This window comes from Macrosteles quadrilineatus, unplaced genomic scaffold, assembly GCF_028750875.1.
Source record: "Macrosteles quadrilineatus isolate MER2022 unplaced genomic scaffold, UCM_ALF_1.0 Scaffold_1__1_contigs__length_201487025, whole genome shotgun sequence".
Taxonomy (NCBI): Eukaryota; Metazoa; Arthropoda; class Insecta; order Hemiptera; family Cicadellidae; genus Macrosteles; species Macrosteles quadrilineatus.
This window is the reverse complement of record NW_026542594.1, coordinates 172,867,564-172,886,519: the sequence shown is the minus strand read 5'-3', so window position 1 is coordinate 172,886,519 and position 18,956 is coordinate 172,867,564. Positions and strand designations below refer to the sequence as shown.

At 32.7% G+C, this 18,956-nt stretch overlaps 1 protein-coding gene across 2 annotated transcripts in view; it reads left to right on the top strand.

Annotated features, from left to right (window-relative positions):
- The window catches only part of LOC128990098 (zinc finger protein 665-like), a 37,426-nt gene extending 24,435 nt beyond the window's left edge, over positions 1–12,991 (top strand). For both annotated transcript variants that reach the window (XM_054412342.1, XM_054412351.1), the window contains exons 2-3: positions 692–858; positions 10,952–12,991. In XM_054412342.1, the coding sequence (XP_054268317.1) occupies positions 11,191–12,480 (1,290 nt within the window). In that variant the 5' untranslated portion in view covers positions 692–858; positions 10,952–11,190 and the 3' untranslated portion in view covers positions 12,481–12,991. The remainder of the gene's footprint in view (positions 1–691; positions 859–10,951) is intronic.
- Positions 12,992–18,956: the final 5,965 nt, after the last annotated feature.

Below are 18,956 nucleotides of genomic sequence, written 5' to 3'. Positions count from 1 at the left end.
TGGGGCGGATCCCGAGAGTCCGATCAGAATAAAAACAGCTTAGTTTTCCTTTTTAATGCCTAAAGAATCAGTAACCCAAATTTCAGCCTCATAGGTAAATGGGAAGTAAGAGAATTAGTGATGAGTGAGTGAGTCAGTCAGTTAGTGAGGGCTTTGCCTTATATTTATATATATATATATATAGATATGTATGAATTTGAATGGATGTTGTTTTTGACCTCTGGGAACCTCAAAACAAAAAAGTAAATCGGTCCCGGGTCCAGGTCTTACCATGAGACCTACGGTAATAGCTTATTCCCTATATGGGAAATTCGCTAAAAGCTTTTTTTAAATACCACGTTTTAATACAAATTAAAAAGTTGAAAATCATTTTTTAATATGTAGAGAGAAAAAAATACTGTAAGATTTAAAACAAAAATCGTAGGGCGCATGCAATAAATAAGTTAGGATAATAAAAATGATTGTATATTAGCTATTGCATGCGCTCCATGTTTTTTGTTTTAAATCTTACAGTAATTTTTCACTATATATTTATAAATTATTTTATATTTTTTAGTTCGTTAAAAAACGAGGTACAGTAAAGCAGAGTCCATAAAGGACAAACAAACAAACATACATACATATAAGCAAGCATACATTGGATTTTATATACATAGATTATATTCAACCTTAAGTAAATGTAACATTTCAGATGAGCGGTAAGATATCTATCTTGCCAAAGTAACAACGGCTGGGCCCACAATTTGTTGGAGGAAAGTCTGTTGGTGGACTGTTTCCTTTACTTCATAATTGCTGAAATCCAACAGAATCATCAAGGGAGTGTTTAATATTGCCAAGAAACTCATTCACATTGCCAAAGTAAGTAGGGCCTGAAGTAACATACTAAGCCTTTAAAACCTAATTATTTGTGGTATTCAAACCTAGGATTGAAATAATTAATTATTAGGCTATTTAACTACCCAGGTATTTATAATTGCCAGGGGCGGACTGGGTACTCTATTAGGGCGTAAACCTTGACCAGCCCGAAGGCGCCAACCGGGGAGTCTGGGGGGTATGGAATACCCCCCTGTACAGAGGGGGGTCTGGGGGTTCTCCCCCGGGAAATTTTTTAAAAATTATACCTGTAAACTCGCATTTTTAGGCAATCTAGAGGCATTAACAGTGGAAAATCAGAAATCTGATAACTGACGCTATTAGTCAATGTTTGGTTTACAAAATTTAGACTATTTACCCACACGACTTGGTGCTATTCTGACAGTAAATATCCTGACAAAAATAAAAATACAAATGACTTTCTTAGGTTCTTTCGTATTATATTTGTGTATTTTCTTAATTTTCCCTTGCATGACTTGGCTGCATGCATAAAATATAAATCAATTGCTTCCTGTTTACAACCTGAACTTTCAACTAATGTATTTTTTGGCACTGTAAATAACAGAAGTTATATATTTTAGATTTCTAGGAAATTATTTTAACACAAACAATATGCTTTCACTGTGAACAAAACCAATTTATTGACTTAAACTTTTTTAGAATTACATTAAGTCAAAACTGTAACCCTAAAGTAGGCCTACCTAACCTATTTCTACAAACGAAATAGCCTAGAGAGAACTACGAAGGTATTTTGAGCTGGCTATCTGTAAGTAGAATAGGAAAGTTGACCAAATTAGTGCCATAGTGCATATTGAAATAATTAATTAATAGGCGGTAGCCACATACGGTATTAAAATAATGTTTACTGTTTAACCTTTACTGTGTAATGGTTAAGTTAACAAATACACTGTCACTAAATCTAATTTAAATTTTGTAAAAGTAGTGATTCTACAATACTGCTTTCGTTCATGTTTCCTGTGTAGGTAAATAATATAAAAATAAATTGAAGCTTTCGATACAGAGACACAAATCAGACACTCACTAAAGAGAGACACATTGTAATTGGCAGCCCACACTCTTTATTTATTTATTACATGCACGGCAAACGCCATTTTACAAGAGAGTTCAGTTGACATTGATAAAAATTAATTGTGACTTAAAGTGAAATAGTTATAGTATGAGCAATAATTAAATATTATAACAAATATGAATAATATTAAATTATCTTCACTAGAGTTGTTTACCACAGACGACATCGTGACACCGACCGATGTCGGATGCAGTCGCAGTGCAGTTTTTTTTTTGGGTTCGGCGTAAAATGACGCGGGAAGAGGACAGCTGTTTTAAGTACCTCAGACCACAGAGTAAAGAGTGCCTTCCACTCGGAGTAGGCCTACACGTACGAGAGAGAAGAGCTGCTTTGCTCTCGCTTGTCGACAGTGTCTATTCAGGTCTCACACCCGACTTTATGTTTTGCTATTCACTGCTGAAACTTTTACTCTAAGTTTTTCCTCTTTTTCCGCTTTCTAAAAACACATCTCGTCTCATTTTTTAAAATTTTTTATGAATTTTTCCTTTAACGAGGGCGCAAATATTGGAATGTTGAGAAGGCGTATCGGCCCACCGGTGGGCCGGCGGGCCAGTCCGCCCCTGATAATTGTATGTCTTAATAGGCCACCTATTTTTTATAAACACCCGGATAATTATTTATGATATTTCAGCTACACGCCAACCAAAGTTTTTAGATAGTCAAAAGAAAATATAATAATAAGTTAGTCAATTGTTATGATGCAAGCCAAACATGTGCTTCACACAAAGCTCTCTTAAATAATACACTGTGATTTGTAATTTGTGATACATGTTTTGTTTTGTATTTTACTGAACATGTACAAACTCGATAACTTGGGTATTACTAAACCACAGTAAAAGCAACAAATAAATAATACAGGTCTGTTCATTGCCTAAAATAAAGACAGTGGAGGACCAGGTGTCATGTCTGAATTCGCACACCTTGTTAGGTAGCCCTGGGACCAGCTTTAAGTTACCCATGTCAGGGATTTTGGTAGAATTTTGGATTTGTTTACTAACAAAACATATGAAAGTAAAATTTAAAACAGGTGATGCAAATTAATGAAATGAAATGAAATGAAATGTGTTTATTGTCCTTAGAATTTTCACAAATTATTGACAAAGTCATACAACTGCTAAGGTTTATAGCATAGTCAGTTAATAAATACAGTAAGCTACAATATAGCTAACTACATAAAATGAGACACTTTACAATACACATTTTAAATATTACAATTGAATAGGTAATCTTAATCGTAAGAAAAATTTGTGGCATTGAAAATAATGGAAGTGATTAAACCGCATAACCAACAAAGTCCAACAGTAAATAATTTGGTCAATTCGCAAACTCTTAACTCTACTTAAAAATTAATACCAGACATTTCAAAAAATTCATTTAGAGAATAGAATGGGTTGTTCAAAAGCCATCTGTAGAATTTTGTTTTAAAAGTGTTTTCAGGATATTTTTGTATTAAATGTATTAGTTTGTTGTATATTTTTAGTGAGATTACAATATGGCTTTTAAGAGTTTTAGACAGTCTGAAAAAATCTATGGTAGCAACGCTTTTATTCCTAGTATAATGAACATGAGAAATTTGTTTGATTAAGTTGGGATTTTTTAGAACGTATGATACAGAGTCAAATAAATAAATGTTAATCACTGTTGGAATTTGTAGCTGAATGAACAGGGGTTTACAGTGTTCCTGTTGGGGTTCATAGGATATAATTCTAACCAACTTCTTTTGTAAGACTAGAATTTCCTCTATCCTACTGCAATTGCCGTAAAATATAATATTGTATCTAAAAATGGATTGAAAATAAGCAAAGTAGGCTGTTTTAATATAATTTTGATCTATACAATGTATTAGTTTAGTCATAAGACAAATTACCCTTGAAAGCTTAGAACTTATGTAATCAATATGAGGTCCCCAGGAAAGAGTCTTATCCAGATAAATACCAAGAAATTTCACGTTGTCTACATAGCCATCCAACATATTTAATTCACACGGTCTAAGGCGAAAAACAATTTTTTTAGTTTTATCTTTATTTAAGAGGAAGCCATTAGATTCAAACCAGATAGAAGCTTCATTAATTGAGTTTTGAGCTAACTCTTGAAGTTGTTTAAGATCAGGATTAATATTTAAAAATGTTGTGTCATCTGCATACAAATAAGTTTTGCTAGTTATACATGCTGGGAGGTCGTTAATACAAATTAAAAATAACAGAGGACCTAGAACAGACCCCTGAGGCACGCCATATTTTATTTTTAATTCTTGGGACCAGTCTCCATCAATATTGACTTTTTGTGTTCTATTGTTTAAGTATGACTTGAAAAAAGAAAGTGGAGTTCCGTTGATACCGTAAAAACTTAATTTCATTATCAGGTCATCATGGTCCACACAATCAAAAGCCCTACTCAGGTCACAAAAAGTGGCCTGAGCAAGTGACTTCCTCTCAAAGACCATTAGTACCTCATTAAGCAATTTATCTATTGCGTCTGATGTACACTTGCCCTTTCTAAATCCAAATTGCGAAACACTTAAAAAGTTGTTTCTTTCAAAAAAAAATTCAGCTGATCAAAGACCATGATTTCAAACAATTTTGATACTACAGGAATGATTGATATTGGGCGATAACTTTCTGGAATGTCTTTTTTACCTTTTTTAAAAATGGGACAGACTCTGGTGACCTTTAATTCATCTGGAAAGACGCCTTCAAGGAGACAGAGATTAAAGCAGTAAGATAGAGGTTCAGCTAGATTACCAATTATCTGTTTAAGCAAACTATTAGACATAAGATAAACATCATTACTGCTAGAGTTTTTTAGTTTTTTTGTGGCTTTTATTAGATCATTAGGTGCGATAAAATTCCAGAAAAAAGGCACAGGAGTAATGGAAGACTTATTAACTAAATCTTTTGAACTGTAGGCATTACTAACAATTTTCATTTTTATGTTTTCAATTGATTCAATAAAAAATGTATTGAAAATATCAGGAGATATTTTAAGTTTTTTTGTATTGATTAAAGAGTTGCCACTGGTTTTAATGACTTGCCAAGCAGTTTTACATCTGTTATTACTTTTTTCTATGAGATTTGTGTTGTATTCTATTTTGGCCTTCTTAATTGAATGCTTATATTGATTTTTTTACCCATTATATGCTTGTTTTGTTTCATTTGAAACACTTCGACTATTTTTTACTATTTTATCAAGAAAAATTAATCTTTCTTTCATAACTCTTAACTCACTAGTATACCAAGCATTACTTTTTTTTTTTTTGAATTTTCAGTCTGAATTTTTACTACTTTAGAAAAATAAAAAATGTTATCTTTTAAAACTTTGAAAAACATTTTAAAGATATTTTCTGCTTTTGGATTTATACAATTAAGAACTTTTGTCCAATCATAAGTACCAAGCTTATCCACTAACACACCCACTGAATCTTTTGGCAAAATTACTTTAGAAAAGGAGTTCAAAGCAGCATATTGATTAACGCAATTTTTTCCCAAATTCAAAGTTATATTTAATAGAAGACCATTGTGGTCGGAGAAAGGAAAATCAAAAACTTTACAGCTTATGTTTGCATTTTTATTACAGTTTGTTAATACGTTGTCCAGGCAATTGTTGCCTCGAGTGGGGTAGTGATTTAGGAAGTGAAAATTGTGCTGGCGGAGTATATTAAGAAATTGTTTAGAGAGGTAGTTGTTCTGTGTCAAGTCAAAATTTTTATTAAAATCTCCTCCAATAATTGAAACATAATTAGTCCAACGAGAAAGATGAGTTAATAATTTATTAAAATTTTCAAGAAAAACCACAGGGTTGCCCGAAGGTGAGTGGTAGACTGAAACAAAAATTAATTTAAAATCCTCGATAAAGACCGCTGCTGCTTCTAAACTCATTTCAGAACAAAACTGGTCCAAATCACACATTTTAACCTTTAAAAAGTTTTTAGTGAAAATTAAAGAGCCCCCCTTATATGATCAGTTCTGCAGAAAACACTACTACAACAGAAACCATCAGGATATGCCAAGGCAACTTCTTCTGTTCTTAACCAATGTTCAGTTAGACCGATAGCAGAAATATTATTACTGAGTAAAAATGACTCTAAAATTGATATTTTATTTTTTAAGCCCTGGATATTTAGAAAGAAGAAAGTAGTATCCGCATTTACAACTGATGGGTTTTTTAGTGGTTTTAGCTTGGCAGTCTTATTAAGGCTAAACACTATTATTAGACCTACTTGGATCTACAGAAACAAATGATGCATTGGTACTGAGATCAACACTACACATCTGGGAAATGACTTTATCAGTTAGCTTATCTAGATCTCTTATATTACTCACATCCTTGGCACAATTACTCTGCTTTAGCACTTCACTTGAGACACACTGGACACTATCAGGGGCTTTTTCGTCTGTCATGTTGAACTGTAGTTGCTGCTGAGCCGGGGGAGTATGAATATTGGTCTCTGTAGTCTCCAGAGAGGCAATTGGTAGGTGATGGTGTTGGAGCTATGGTGTCTGTAGCATGTCTTGTGAAACTCTTAGGTGTGGATGTAACAGATGTGTTCCTTGGTGGTTCAATGGTATGTAGGGCTGGAGATTTTTCTTGTAGGGATTTAGAGTGTCTACTATGGTTTGTGAGAAGTTCTGTTAGCTTTTTATGAAGACCACCGCTTATCTTTGACATTCTTTTGGTTTCTTTTTCATCTAAAACTATGTAGACTGTGGCGCCAGTGACAGATTGAAAACTAATAATCTTATTAATAAAGTGCTCAGGCTGTATAAAGTCTCTAACGCACCCCATTGGGGAACAGATCAAAGTTTTTAGGCCTCTGTTTTGAAAGTCGTTGATAAGTTGATCAAAAGCCTTGTCATAGTTTTCTTGTGTTGGTTTTTCGTGATATTTAGCTTTGGTCACAATACTATACACCAAAGCACCATTTTGTACCTGTTGGCATGTTAAATTACTGCAAATCAAATCATCGTTTTTAGGACTTCCAATGTTGTTCTTGAACACCACTGCCACACCTGCTGACATGTGTTTAGGGTCTTCAAAGTCCGCAGATATTGAATGGGCAAATGCTAGAGACTGCTTATTCCTCCACTTCTTGAGCATGGCGTTCATATTTCCCTCTACAATATTTATAGTCTGAAGGCAATCATTAAGTGTGATCTCTGATTTATTCTTAGCAGTATTACCCTTCAGTATCATCTGTGCAACAGTCTTAGCTATGGTGACTTTTCCTCTCTTGTTAAAATGCAGGCCATGTCTCGTAAACAGATGACGTGGTAGCAAGTGCAAGGAGAGTAAAGTTGTATCTTCCTGCTCTTTAACTATATCCTCGATTGCAGTATTTACTCTGGATATTTTATAGTCTAGGTTAGGATTGTCGTGCCTCATTGGTATGGTTGCAATAATTAGATTTGTGTGCTTTGAGTTTTTTATAAGTTTTTTACATCTTCAGTGAGTCGTTTTATTCCGGTGGTTTCTATGTTGTTAGTTCCTGCTAGTACTAAAAGGTGATCCTCTTTACCCAAATCTTTGCTTAAACTTTTTATTTCTTCTGTGACTCTATCAAACTTTGCCCCAGGCCTTACATATGAACAAACATTGACATTTGTTCTTGGTTCTATTAAAGAACTTAAATTTTTCCCATGACTATCAGCTAAAATTACAAGCCTTTTCCTCGGAATGTTTGATTTAAGATTAGTTGAAGTTGGGTCTTGGTTTTTAGCTTCTTTTGAGATTTCTTCAGTGAAAACAGAATTGGATTCCTGGTATTTATTGCTTGTTAGACTGTAGGTGGTTGATGACAGTTATTTATTATGTTAATTCTATTTGTTTGCTCCATTGTTGCTGTGTTCCGTCCCGTTTGGTTGTCATGTCCGATTCTTGTCGCATTTTCAACTTCATCTGGATGCAGCATCAATGATCTTAAAAGGTGAGTATTTACAGAGCCATTGTTCAGAACAAAATAAGCAATCTGTGTCCTTTTAGTTAGAATTGCAGCTTCATTCAAAGGAGGGAAGATAAGATTTTCCAAAGAGATATTGGTGTTTGAGGGTTGTTGTAGTATGTAGGTCAAAATTATTTCAGTGACAGCAATAGTGAAAACTCCACAGTCATAAGTATTCTCCTGCTGTGGTGAATGAGTAACAGAGGTAAAGTTTGAAACTCCAAGTTTGTCCTCGTTTAAGAAGTAGAACATTTTTTCAGCAAGTTTTTTAGCTGGTCCAATATTATACTGTTTTAAGGAGTCATAGTGAAAAAATGTTGCTTGCGATGAATCATACACCAGCAAACCCCAATGAGAACCTACTCCCTTAACTTCATTGTCTAGATTGATAACAGATTCCACTGCTTGAAGATCATCGCTGTCGTTAACAGGCAAAAATAAATACCTTGCTGCCTTTACATTTAAACTATTAAGTATAAAATTATAGTCTTGTAGTAGTTTTATTGCTTGACAAATAGTAGGATCTAAGCATATAATCCCCTTGCCATTTAAAAAGTTATTATTCAACACTTCGTTATATTTCTAGATTGTGTTATCTGTGATCCAATTGGGACCAAGGATGCTGACAATATTTTCATATTTTCTCAAGTCAGCTTTACTACATAAAATTTGTGTTTCCGTATTTGTAGAATTCGTGTCTGTGCAATATGTTATGGTTAATGGGCTTGAGAGTGGGCTACTAATTGCCGATGGTTCATCAGAGATTGTCAAATTGTTGTTCAGAGTACAACTAATATTGCTGGATTCCTGCTTATCATCATTTAAGGATTTAAAGCTAGAGTTGAAACTTTTGTCAGCTTCTCTGATCGCTGTGTTAAATTTCACATTTTTTACCTTTGATTTTCCATAAAGGGATTTATTCTCTTTATAAGCACAAATATCAACATCCTTTACCACACCAATCTCATTAGTGCCATAAAATTGAACGGTATATTTAATTATTTTCTTAGATGAATCTATTGCTGTTACAGTAGCTGGCCAATGTGGATGACCTTTTATTTTTGCAAATACTTTGTCCCCAGTATTAAATGTACTTTTCGTTTGACTCATGTTTAGTACATATTTTATAGGCTAAACAATTAAAATTAAAAATAAAACTCTGTGATATGTAAAATAGAAATGTCCACTTGTCCGTTTTGAATAATAATAATATCATTTTAAATAGTTAAGGAAAAATGGTATGTTTAGTCTGCTATTTAATTGTTCTATGTATAAACTAGCTGTAACCCGCGGGCTTTGCCCCGTTTAACTTCTTAATTTTCAAGATTAATTCGTCCGCATGGCTCAATCACATCCTGGTTGAAGTTTGTTCGCTACGCTCACTCACCTTTAGGTTGGAGCTCGTTCGCTACGCTCACTCACCTTTAGGTTTGAGCTCGTTCGCTGCGCTCACTTGCCTTCAGGTTAGCTCGTTCGCTACGCTAACTCGCCTCCAGGTTGAAGTTCGTTCGCTACGCTCACTCACCTTGTGGTTGCAAATTAGCTGTTGTCATAAATGTAAAATAAATAATAGTGCTGCACCCTGTTGGTAATCCTTGTAACTTTAATGCTAATGAACATCATAGAACAGAACCAACTTGTTTAATTGAAACAGCTGTTAAGATTCAATAATTCCATTTCTCATAAGGTTAACATGGGAAACTCCAAAGCCACTGGGGCGGAGCCCGAAAGGATTTTTGAAATAAGAATATGCCTATATGTTAATCGGGAATGTGAGCTATCATCATGCCAAATTTCAGCCCAATCCGACCAGTATTTTTCGCGTTCACTTGTCACAAACATCCATCCAAACTTTCTGATTTATAATATTAGTAGGATGTATGCTATTAATTGTACCATTAATTATGTTTATATGAAGATTAAATTGCAACGTTGCAAGTAGGGTTGTAACAGCTGTTTTGTTTGGAAGTAGCTGATGGTATTTGTGTATTTAGGAAAGCTTTGTTACTGGACTATGAAATATTGACTCTGCTTTAAATGTACAGATATAGATTTTCAATTTCATAATGTTTATTGTTTTTAATTCTGTGTGTTTTATTTTCAATATTAAAATAAGTTTTTGTTTATGAATTTCAATTTTAATCAATAAAGTGCAAATTGATGAGCTAACGTCACCTGTCTGCCTTTTAATCTTATGGTACGTCTGACAGTAAACAACCCTACTTGCGACGATGCCAATTCTACCAGGCTGCGGCCTGTAGTTAAAGGTGGCTGTGCATGTGGTTAATCAATAAGAATTTTGCATTCAATTTTAAATACAATACACTATAAATAATGCTTGTCCAACATAATTCTTGAATGTTGGCAATGAATACAAACATAATATTATGAATGGAGGAGACTGACTTACAGAGAAGTCAGACTGAAATTTTGCCGCCAAAGTGTTTTTAGCGTGGAGGCCACTTTCTTCTTTCCTTGGATTTATTTAAATTGTTTATCAAAATTTCAAAACAAAACTAACACATACCGGTATATGATTTTTTAAAGGTTACAAGTACAAATATTCCACCCTGAACAAAAATTTATAACCTCACATTACTTACTTTTATTTTAAATAAAGCAAAGTTTTCTCAGCAATATTCGGTTTGGATTAAGCCTAGTTCAGATTTGAGGTTATTGTATTGATTAGGCTAGTAGGATATTATTTTCAATATTGAGCATAACAGCAAAGACCTGATTTTGGTTCATTATGATATTCTCTAGCTTGTGGAATCATTATAATATTGTAAATAGATTGTTTTAACCCATGTGAACAGATTTATATACATATTTTAATAAGGTATGATCTTTTTCAGAGGTGAAGACAGATGAGTTCAGTTTCAGATATAAAAAAGGAGAATCTTATTTAATCACGAGAGAACTAATTGAGATAACCCCCTGATGTAATACTTTGAAGAACCACTTTAAATGCTATGTTTCACCTACAAAAATTAAATTCAGCAATTTATTTTGTTGAACTAGAATTTGAAATACAATAAATATTTTTGTTGCAGGTTAAATCAGTAAAAAAAGCAAAACAACAGATTATATTGATTCAAGAAATAATATAATTCAAAAAGGAAAGACAAGAAAAAAAGGGAAATCCCTGTAGTATATTGTAAAATAACTAATATGCATAGCAAAATTTGAGTTACTATTTATATACATACAAATCACTTTGATAGGTGAATTTTCTAACTACTTACTAGCTTATGTGATAATTTTCAAAGGGATAAAAAGTGCAAGAATAGAAATGTTACCTTGCTCTAAAGATTTTTCTCTCAAGTGTCCAATATGTGAGCAAAGTTGTTCAACTCGATCCGCACTGAAGCTTCATATATTATATCACACAGGAGAGCGTCCCTTTAAATGTTTGGCATGTGGAAAAACCTTTTTCCAACAACACCTTGTAAAAACACATTTGTTGATACATTTTGGAGAACGTCATAAGTGTACAACATGTAAAAAATCCTTTACAACCAAAAGCAGTATGAAGACGCATTTATTAGTTCATACAGGAGAGAGACCTTACAAGTGCTCTGCATGTGAAAAATCCTTTAGAACCAAAAGCGAAATTATTAGACATACATTGCTTCATACAGGAGAGAGACCTTACAAGTGCTCTACATGTAAAAAATCATTTAAAACCAAAAGCGAAATTATTAGTCATACATTGGTTCATACAGGAGAGAGGCCTTACAAGTGCACTTCATGTGGAAAATCCTTTGCATTCAAAAGCTATATGAAGAATCATTATTTATTATTTCATACAGAAGAGAAACCTTACAAGTGCACGTCATGTGAGAAATATTTTGCATCAAAAAACCATTTGAAGACACATTCATTGATTCATACAGAAGAGAGGGCTTACAAGTGTAATACATGTAAAAAGTCTTTTAAAACGAAAAGCATATTGCAGACACATTCATTGGTTCATGCCAAAGAGAGACCTTACAAGTGCTCTACATGTGGGAAATCATTTACAACCAAAGGCAATATGAAAACACATGCATTGCTTCATACAGGAGAGAGACCTTACAAGTGTTCTACATGTGGAAAATCCTTTACAACCCGAGGTGAAATTGTTATACATTCATTGCTTCATACAGGAGAGAGACCTTACAAGTGCTCTAGATGTGAAAAATCCTTTACAACCAAAAGGGATTTGAAGATACATACATTGGTTCATACGGAAGAGGGACCTTATAAGTGCTCTATTTGTGGAAAGTCCTTTGCTGTTGACACTTGTTTGAAGAAACATACATTAGTTCATACAGGAGAGAAACCTTACAAGTGCTCTACATGTGAAAAATCCTTTTCATCCAAAGGTGAAATGAAGAATCATTTATTGATTCATACAGGAGAGAGACCTTACAAGTGTTCTACATGTGAAAAATCCTTTACAAGGAAAGGACATATGAAGAGACATTTTTTTGTTCATACAGGAGAGAGGCCATACAAGTGCTCTACATGTGAAAAATCTTTTACAAGAAAAAGCGATATGAAGAGACATTCATTGGTTCATACAGGGAACAGGCCTTAATTGCTCTACATTTGGAAAATCCTTTAAAACCAAGGCAAAATGGAGAGACATTCATTGGTTCATACAGGAGAGAGACCTTATAAGTGTACTACATGTGGAAAATCCTTTACAACCATAGGCAATATATAAATAAATATTTCTTTATTGTCTCATAACGTTTTATACTTGTAGCATAGTTAAATATCCCCGCCGCAGCAAACCTGCAGACTAAGGGAATTTTCATTTACCCAGCTGGATTTCTACCAAAATATTCCCAAAAAATTGTCAGATTTATTTCCTATTTAAATAACATTAATTTTAGTGAGTACTTGGGTTTGCCGCAAAGGGGAAGATGAGTTGTGTTTTTTTTTTTTTATTATTAAAATGTTGATAGCTTAGTATGAAATTCAAAAAATCGCCAAATTTGAATTAAAGATTTTACTACATAAGTTTATTTTTAATTCTCCATGAGAATAACATGGACATTTATAATTTAAAAATTTTTCAGAATTGTCTCTGTTACCGTTAGGCATACAACAACGCTTTAATATACAAAATTATTTCTTTTTAAGTTCTACGAAACGGTTTGGAAATAAATTGTGAAATTTTGTGTTTTTAGTGTAAAAAATGGGGAAACCCAATTTTTACCCCAATAAACCCCTGTTCCCATACATGTATGTTTACAAGTTTGTACCAAATGTCATCAAATTCAGATAATTTTTGATTGAGTTATTGCGCTAACGGACATATACAGGGTGAGTTTTAATTGTCCCCCCCCCCAACTTTTTTCTACATTTTTTCAAATATCAATCCCAGACCACTTCCAAACATTGTTGGGTAGTAAGTACTTCATTTTGACAAGGTGGTCATTTCCGGCCGCCATCTTGGATCCGCCATATTGGATGTAAAATTTTTTTTTCAAATGTAAAGGTGGGGTTGTGACCCATTATTTCGAACTACATTTTTACCCTGATTACAATGCCGCAAACCGTTTTTAAAAATCTTGATCCATTTTAAGTTATGAGGGCTTTTTAAAACTTTATTTTTAGCCCATTTTAACATTGTGCATTTACAAACTAAGTCCATAACCTCAAAATAGTGCTAGATAAAGATAAGTATACACTACCAGTAATTGTCGACCTATTTTCACTTGGTTATGACTGATGTTTTTTTTCGACTGCCATCTTGGATCCGCCATTTTGAAATGTGATAAATTATTTTAAATATGAAGGGGGTATTGTGACCCGTCATTTCGAATTACTTTTTTAAGCTGAAAATTTCATGATCCGTTTTTCATTTTAATTTTTTTAATTTGAAATATTGACATTTTTAACAAAAAAAATTCAATATTTCATAAATAAAACTTGATAACAAAAAATGGATTGCGGCATTGAGTTTAACTTAAAAAAGTAGTTCAAAATGATGGGTCACAACATCCCCTTCATATTTAAAATGATTTATCACATTTCAAAATGGCGGATCCAAGATGGCGGTCGAAAAAAATACATCAGTCATAACCAAGTAAAAATAGGTCGACAATTACTGGTAGTGTATACTTATCTTTATCTAGCACTATTTTGAGGTTATGGACTTAGTTTGTAAATGCACAATGTTAAAATGGGCTAAAAATCCCCCGCCACAGCAAACCTAAAGACTAAGCGAATTTCCATTTGACTGATTGGATTTACACTGAAATATCTACTTAAAAATATAACATTTATTCTTGATTTAAATAGAATTAGTTTAACAAGTACTTAGGTTTGCTGCATCAGGGAGGGTAAAACTGTTTTTTTTTTTTTTTTTTTTTTTTTGTAAAATGTGAATAGTTAGTAAGAAATAAAAACATTTTCCAATTTTGATCAAAATATGTTCACAAACAAGCAAACTACAACAGTTTACTTATTCTCCATAAGAATAACATGGGAATTTTAAATTTAAAATTTTTTGGAATTTTCTCCGTAACCATTAGGCGCATAGTAACGCTTCAATATACTAAATTATTTGTTTTTTTAAGCTCTACAATATGGTTTGGAAAGAAATTGCAAAATTTTATGTTTTTTGGGTCAAAAATGGGAAAACCTATTTTTACCCCATAAAACCCCCCCCCCCCCCCCGTTCCCATGGTCCGATCATGCTGGATCGCGAACTCGTTCGAATAAACGTACGTTTACACGTTTGTACCAAATTTCATCAAAATCGGATCATTTTTGCTCGAGTTATCGTGCTGACGGACACATATATATATATAAATATATATATATATATAAATATATATAAATGCATTATTAAAACTAAGTACCCTTTTTTAATTCATTTTATTTAACAACGACTAGTTTCGACGATTATGTCATAGTCATGTTGTTTTTATATCTAACAAATACAATAAACATTTTATCTAAATCTATATAAATAAAATTAGAGTTTTGTCTGTACATTGCTCAGAATTATATATTTTTAGGTTATTTTTACGTCTTATACATTAAATAAGCAGAAACGAGTCTTATCTCAATTTCTGTCTGTCTGTCTGTCTTTCCCTTTGTCTGTAACACTCAAGATGGCATTTTACGCTATCTTCTCCTGGAAAACGAGAGTACCTATCAAGATCCAAGTCATTTTAATGTATTCACTGGATTGGCGAGATTGTCTTTAGCCATTAAAATATGGCCTCACTACTTTGTAAATAATATTACGAACGTTCAAAAATGTAGTTTTGTGCGATTTATGTCAAGTTTTCGTCCAATTTTTATTGCATAATCATCATGCATAATAACGAACAGCTGTTCGGATCAAGATTATTTTTCCTAGCTGTCACTGATATGTTTACAAATGTTGTTTACAAATACCGCAACCTTTTTCAATCACGTTTTGAATGTAAATCCCAAGTGATTAAAAACGTTTTTCTTACATAACGGATTTAATTAATCGAAAGTGCAATAATATAGTGTAATAGTGTAACCGTGTAAATGAAATTAAATAACTAGGCATCATCCAGTTCAGGAACCAGAGATTCTTTGTGTATAAATTGTTCTTGAGTTTTGATAACCAGAAAGAAGACCTTGAATCAGTGTTGTATACGGCTGGGAAACTTTAAATTTAATAATGATCGTCGCCAATGGCTTAGAAATATGGTTTCCACTCATTGACACGGCGCTTCAATGGCGGTTGTGTAAAGTGGTAAGTAAAAAATCACAACTGCAGTGGTTGATTGTAACAGATGTTTACGGATGATGCTAAACTCGCTTTTCTAATGTGTTATTTTCTGTTCCTACCATTGACTATATATATATATAGTCAATAGTACCTACCTACTCACCGTGTGATGCAATCGCTGGACCATACAGCCATGCTCTTGGGTACGTACGCCTACCCAATTATTCATAACAAACTGTTCGACGACGATCCTTGATACCGGTACTTTTCCCTAGAATACACGGCCTACCTACTTAAGAAATAAAATTACAAACGTCCAAAAACCCAACGTTGTGTGATTTTTGTCACATTTCCTTCTAGTGTTATTAGATAGCCTTTACCAATCATTGTTTAGAGAATAGGTACGTGGGGCCTAATCTATTAAATAACAAAAAGTTGTTTGTATGAGGTTGTTTTTTTTTTTAAACTGACACCGATAAGTTTACATTAAAAGTTGTTTACAAATAAAGCAATTATTGGGAAATAACTTTGATTGCCGTTTTAAAACGTTTTACGAGAAAATCAAAAACCAAGAGATCAATAACCTCGGGACTTGATTAACTCATATAATTGGTCGGCTGTACTATAGTTCTCAACTGTGAACGTTGGTTTTTAGTACCGGTTCTATTCCTTAGAACCGTTGGTACTGTTGGTAGTAGCAAGAATCATTTTTAAGTACCAACACATCACTGTACTTTACAAATTAGTTATCGTTGGTGTTGCACCTTATTTATTATTACAGGCGTATTCAATTTAATTGATGTCTTAACTGTACAATTTTTGCTTTTTCTTTCTTGATTCCAAAATGTTAGTTTATGCTAAGAAAACGATAACGCACTTTAGTAAAACATTTATTCAGCTAACCATAATGAATTGTTTTAAAAACGCTTTACGTTGTTTATGTATCAATAGTTCGTGGCCTATTTTGGTAATATTTACTATAAATTACCAATCGTCAATACCAGGGTGGCTGGACCAGTCGTCTTCATTTCATATAGTAAGCCGTCATTTCGGGTCATCATCGGTCCAAATATACATTGTTATGATGAAATTTGATGACATTAACAAAATATTTTAGATACTAATTTTACAAGTACTTTGTTATGCTTAAAGCGTAGCAAACCCCCTAATTAAGTTCTGTATTTTTGTGTGTATGTCTGTTAGTAAAGCATTAATGTCCTTATTTCTCAGTGTTTCACGGAAAGGACAAAAGTACCTTTATAATGAAAATGTCAACACGAATAAAGTGTTAAATTGGGAGGTTGAAGTAGTACCTTAAATAATTTTAACCATTGTGGAAGGTAACTTTCAATTATAGGCCTACATTAGGGCTATGCCTCATAGATCTATAATGCATTTTTTAGTTTAATCATTGGATTTAACATATGGACCAACACGACCCAGGTTACATTTAATTTCGAAGCATTTGTTTTGGCTTGAAACTGTCAGACACTGTATTTGCGAAGGTTTATATACTGTATAATAGTTTTGCCAGCATATCTGAAAATATGCAAACCAAATTCTGTTCTTAATAAAAAGGTTTCAATAACTGACTACAATAAGATCCCCGTGCGTTGAACGGGCACACAGCTAGTAATAAATACAATCATATGATTTCATAGGTTTTGATGACTGACTTTAGATTTCTTCTGTTTTAAATGGTCTTTATACTATATATAATAATTTTCTCTCTTAATTTAACTGCAGGATTTTTTCAAATATTGGATTGCATTTGTTGATGTTCATTGTGTTTAGTAAATTTTCTGGGTGTTGTTTATAGTTTTTGTAAATGTAAAAATCTTCTTTAACATGTAATTTTGATTTGTCTTTTTCATATTCAAGGATTTTTAAATTTTCGTGGATGCTTTTGTATTCATGGTCTGTTTGTATTAAATGTTCTGCAAAATTAGATTTCATTGTTGTGCGGTTTCCTGGTCTTAATGCTTGAATATGTTCTTTGAACCGTTTTTCAAAAGTTCGACTTGTTTGCCCAATGTAGGATTTATCACAATTAGAACATTTGATTTCATAAATACCTGATTTTCTTATATCGTCTTGATTTTGGTTAGCTATATTTTCTTTTGAAATTTTGTTATTGATCATTTGAAAAGCATTATTTTTTGTTTTATAACTGATTATTACATTTGAACGGTTGAAAGTTTTTCTTAGGGCTTTATTAATTTTGGTATTGTACGGTATACAAATAAATTCTTTTCTCTTTTTGTTTTCTGTTCCTGAAGTAGTTCCTTGTGTTTGAAGTTTTCTCTTAAATTTCTTCTTAATCATTTTTTCAATTATAGATGGATTGTATCTATTTTTCACTGCCAAATATATAATAGTATTTTTTTCTTTGTTAAAGTTTTCAGTGGACATAGGAATATTTACAAGTCTGTGTGTTAACGAATGAAATGTTGCCAATTTATGTTGCCATGGATGATTAGAATGTGAAGGTATGATACTGTTTGTTGTAGTTGGTTTTCGGTAAATTTTAAATCTGTGAATGTGTTTTTCTTTTGAAATGGTTATATCTAGAAAGTTAATGTGTGAATGTTGTATTTCTTTTGAGAATTTAATTTGTGTTGAGATTGAATTTATGTGTTCGTGTAAATTGTTTGCTTCTGTTTGTGTTCCTTCAAAAAGGCAAAGGATATCGTCAACATATCGGTGCCAGTATATAATTTTGGATTTGTAAGGGTTGCTTTCAATTAAAACTTTGGTTTTCTCTAAATTATTCATGTAAATGTCAGCTAGAAGCCCAGATAGAGGAGATAGTATAATCTATGTAAGTATTTACATAACAAAATAAAACCGAACATAAACATGAATAATGATATAAATGTAGCCAATACATATGAACTAATTGAAAAATCAAAGATATTCACATACCACAAAATTCTTTATTTCTTTCATTTGATGTAAATGACATGTACACGAACATACCGATAGATGACACAATTAAAATAATGAAACAACAATTAATAGAACATGGAACACTCACAACAACTTAAATTAATGATTTAGTTAGACTAACCAAAATTACATTAAACCAAAGTTATTTTCAATATAATCAGTCATTTTACATTCAAGAAGACGGTTTACCTATGGGTTCTCCTCTATCTGGACTTCTAGCTGACATTTACATGAATAATTTAGAGAAAACCAAAGTTTTAATTGAAAGCAACCCTTACAAATCCAAAATTATATACTGGCACCGATATGTTGACGATATCCTTTGCCTTTTTGAAGGAACACAAACAGAAGCAAACAATTTACACGAACACATAAATTCAATCTCAACACAAATTAAA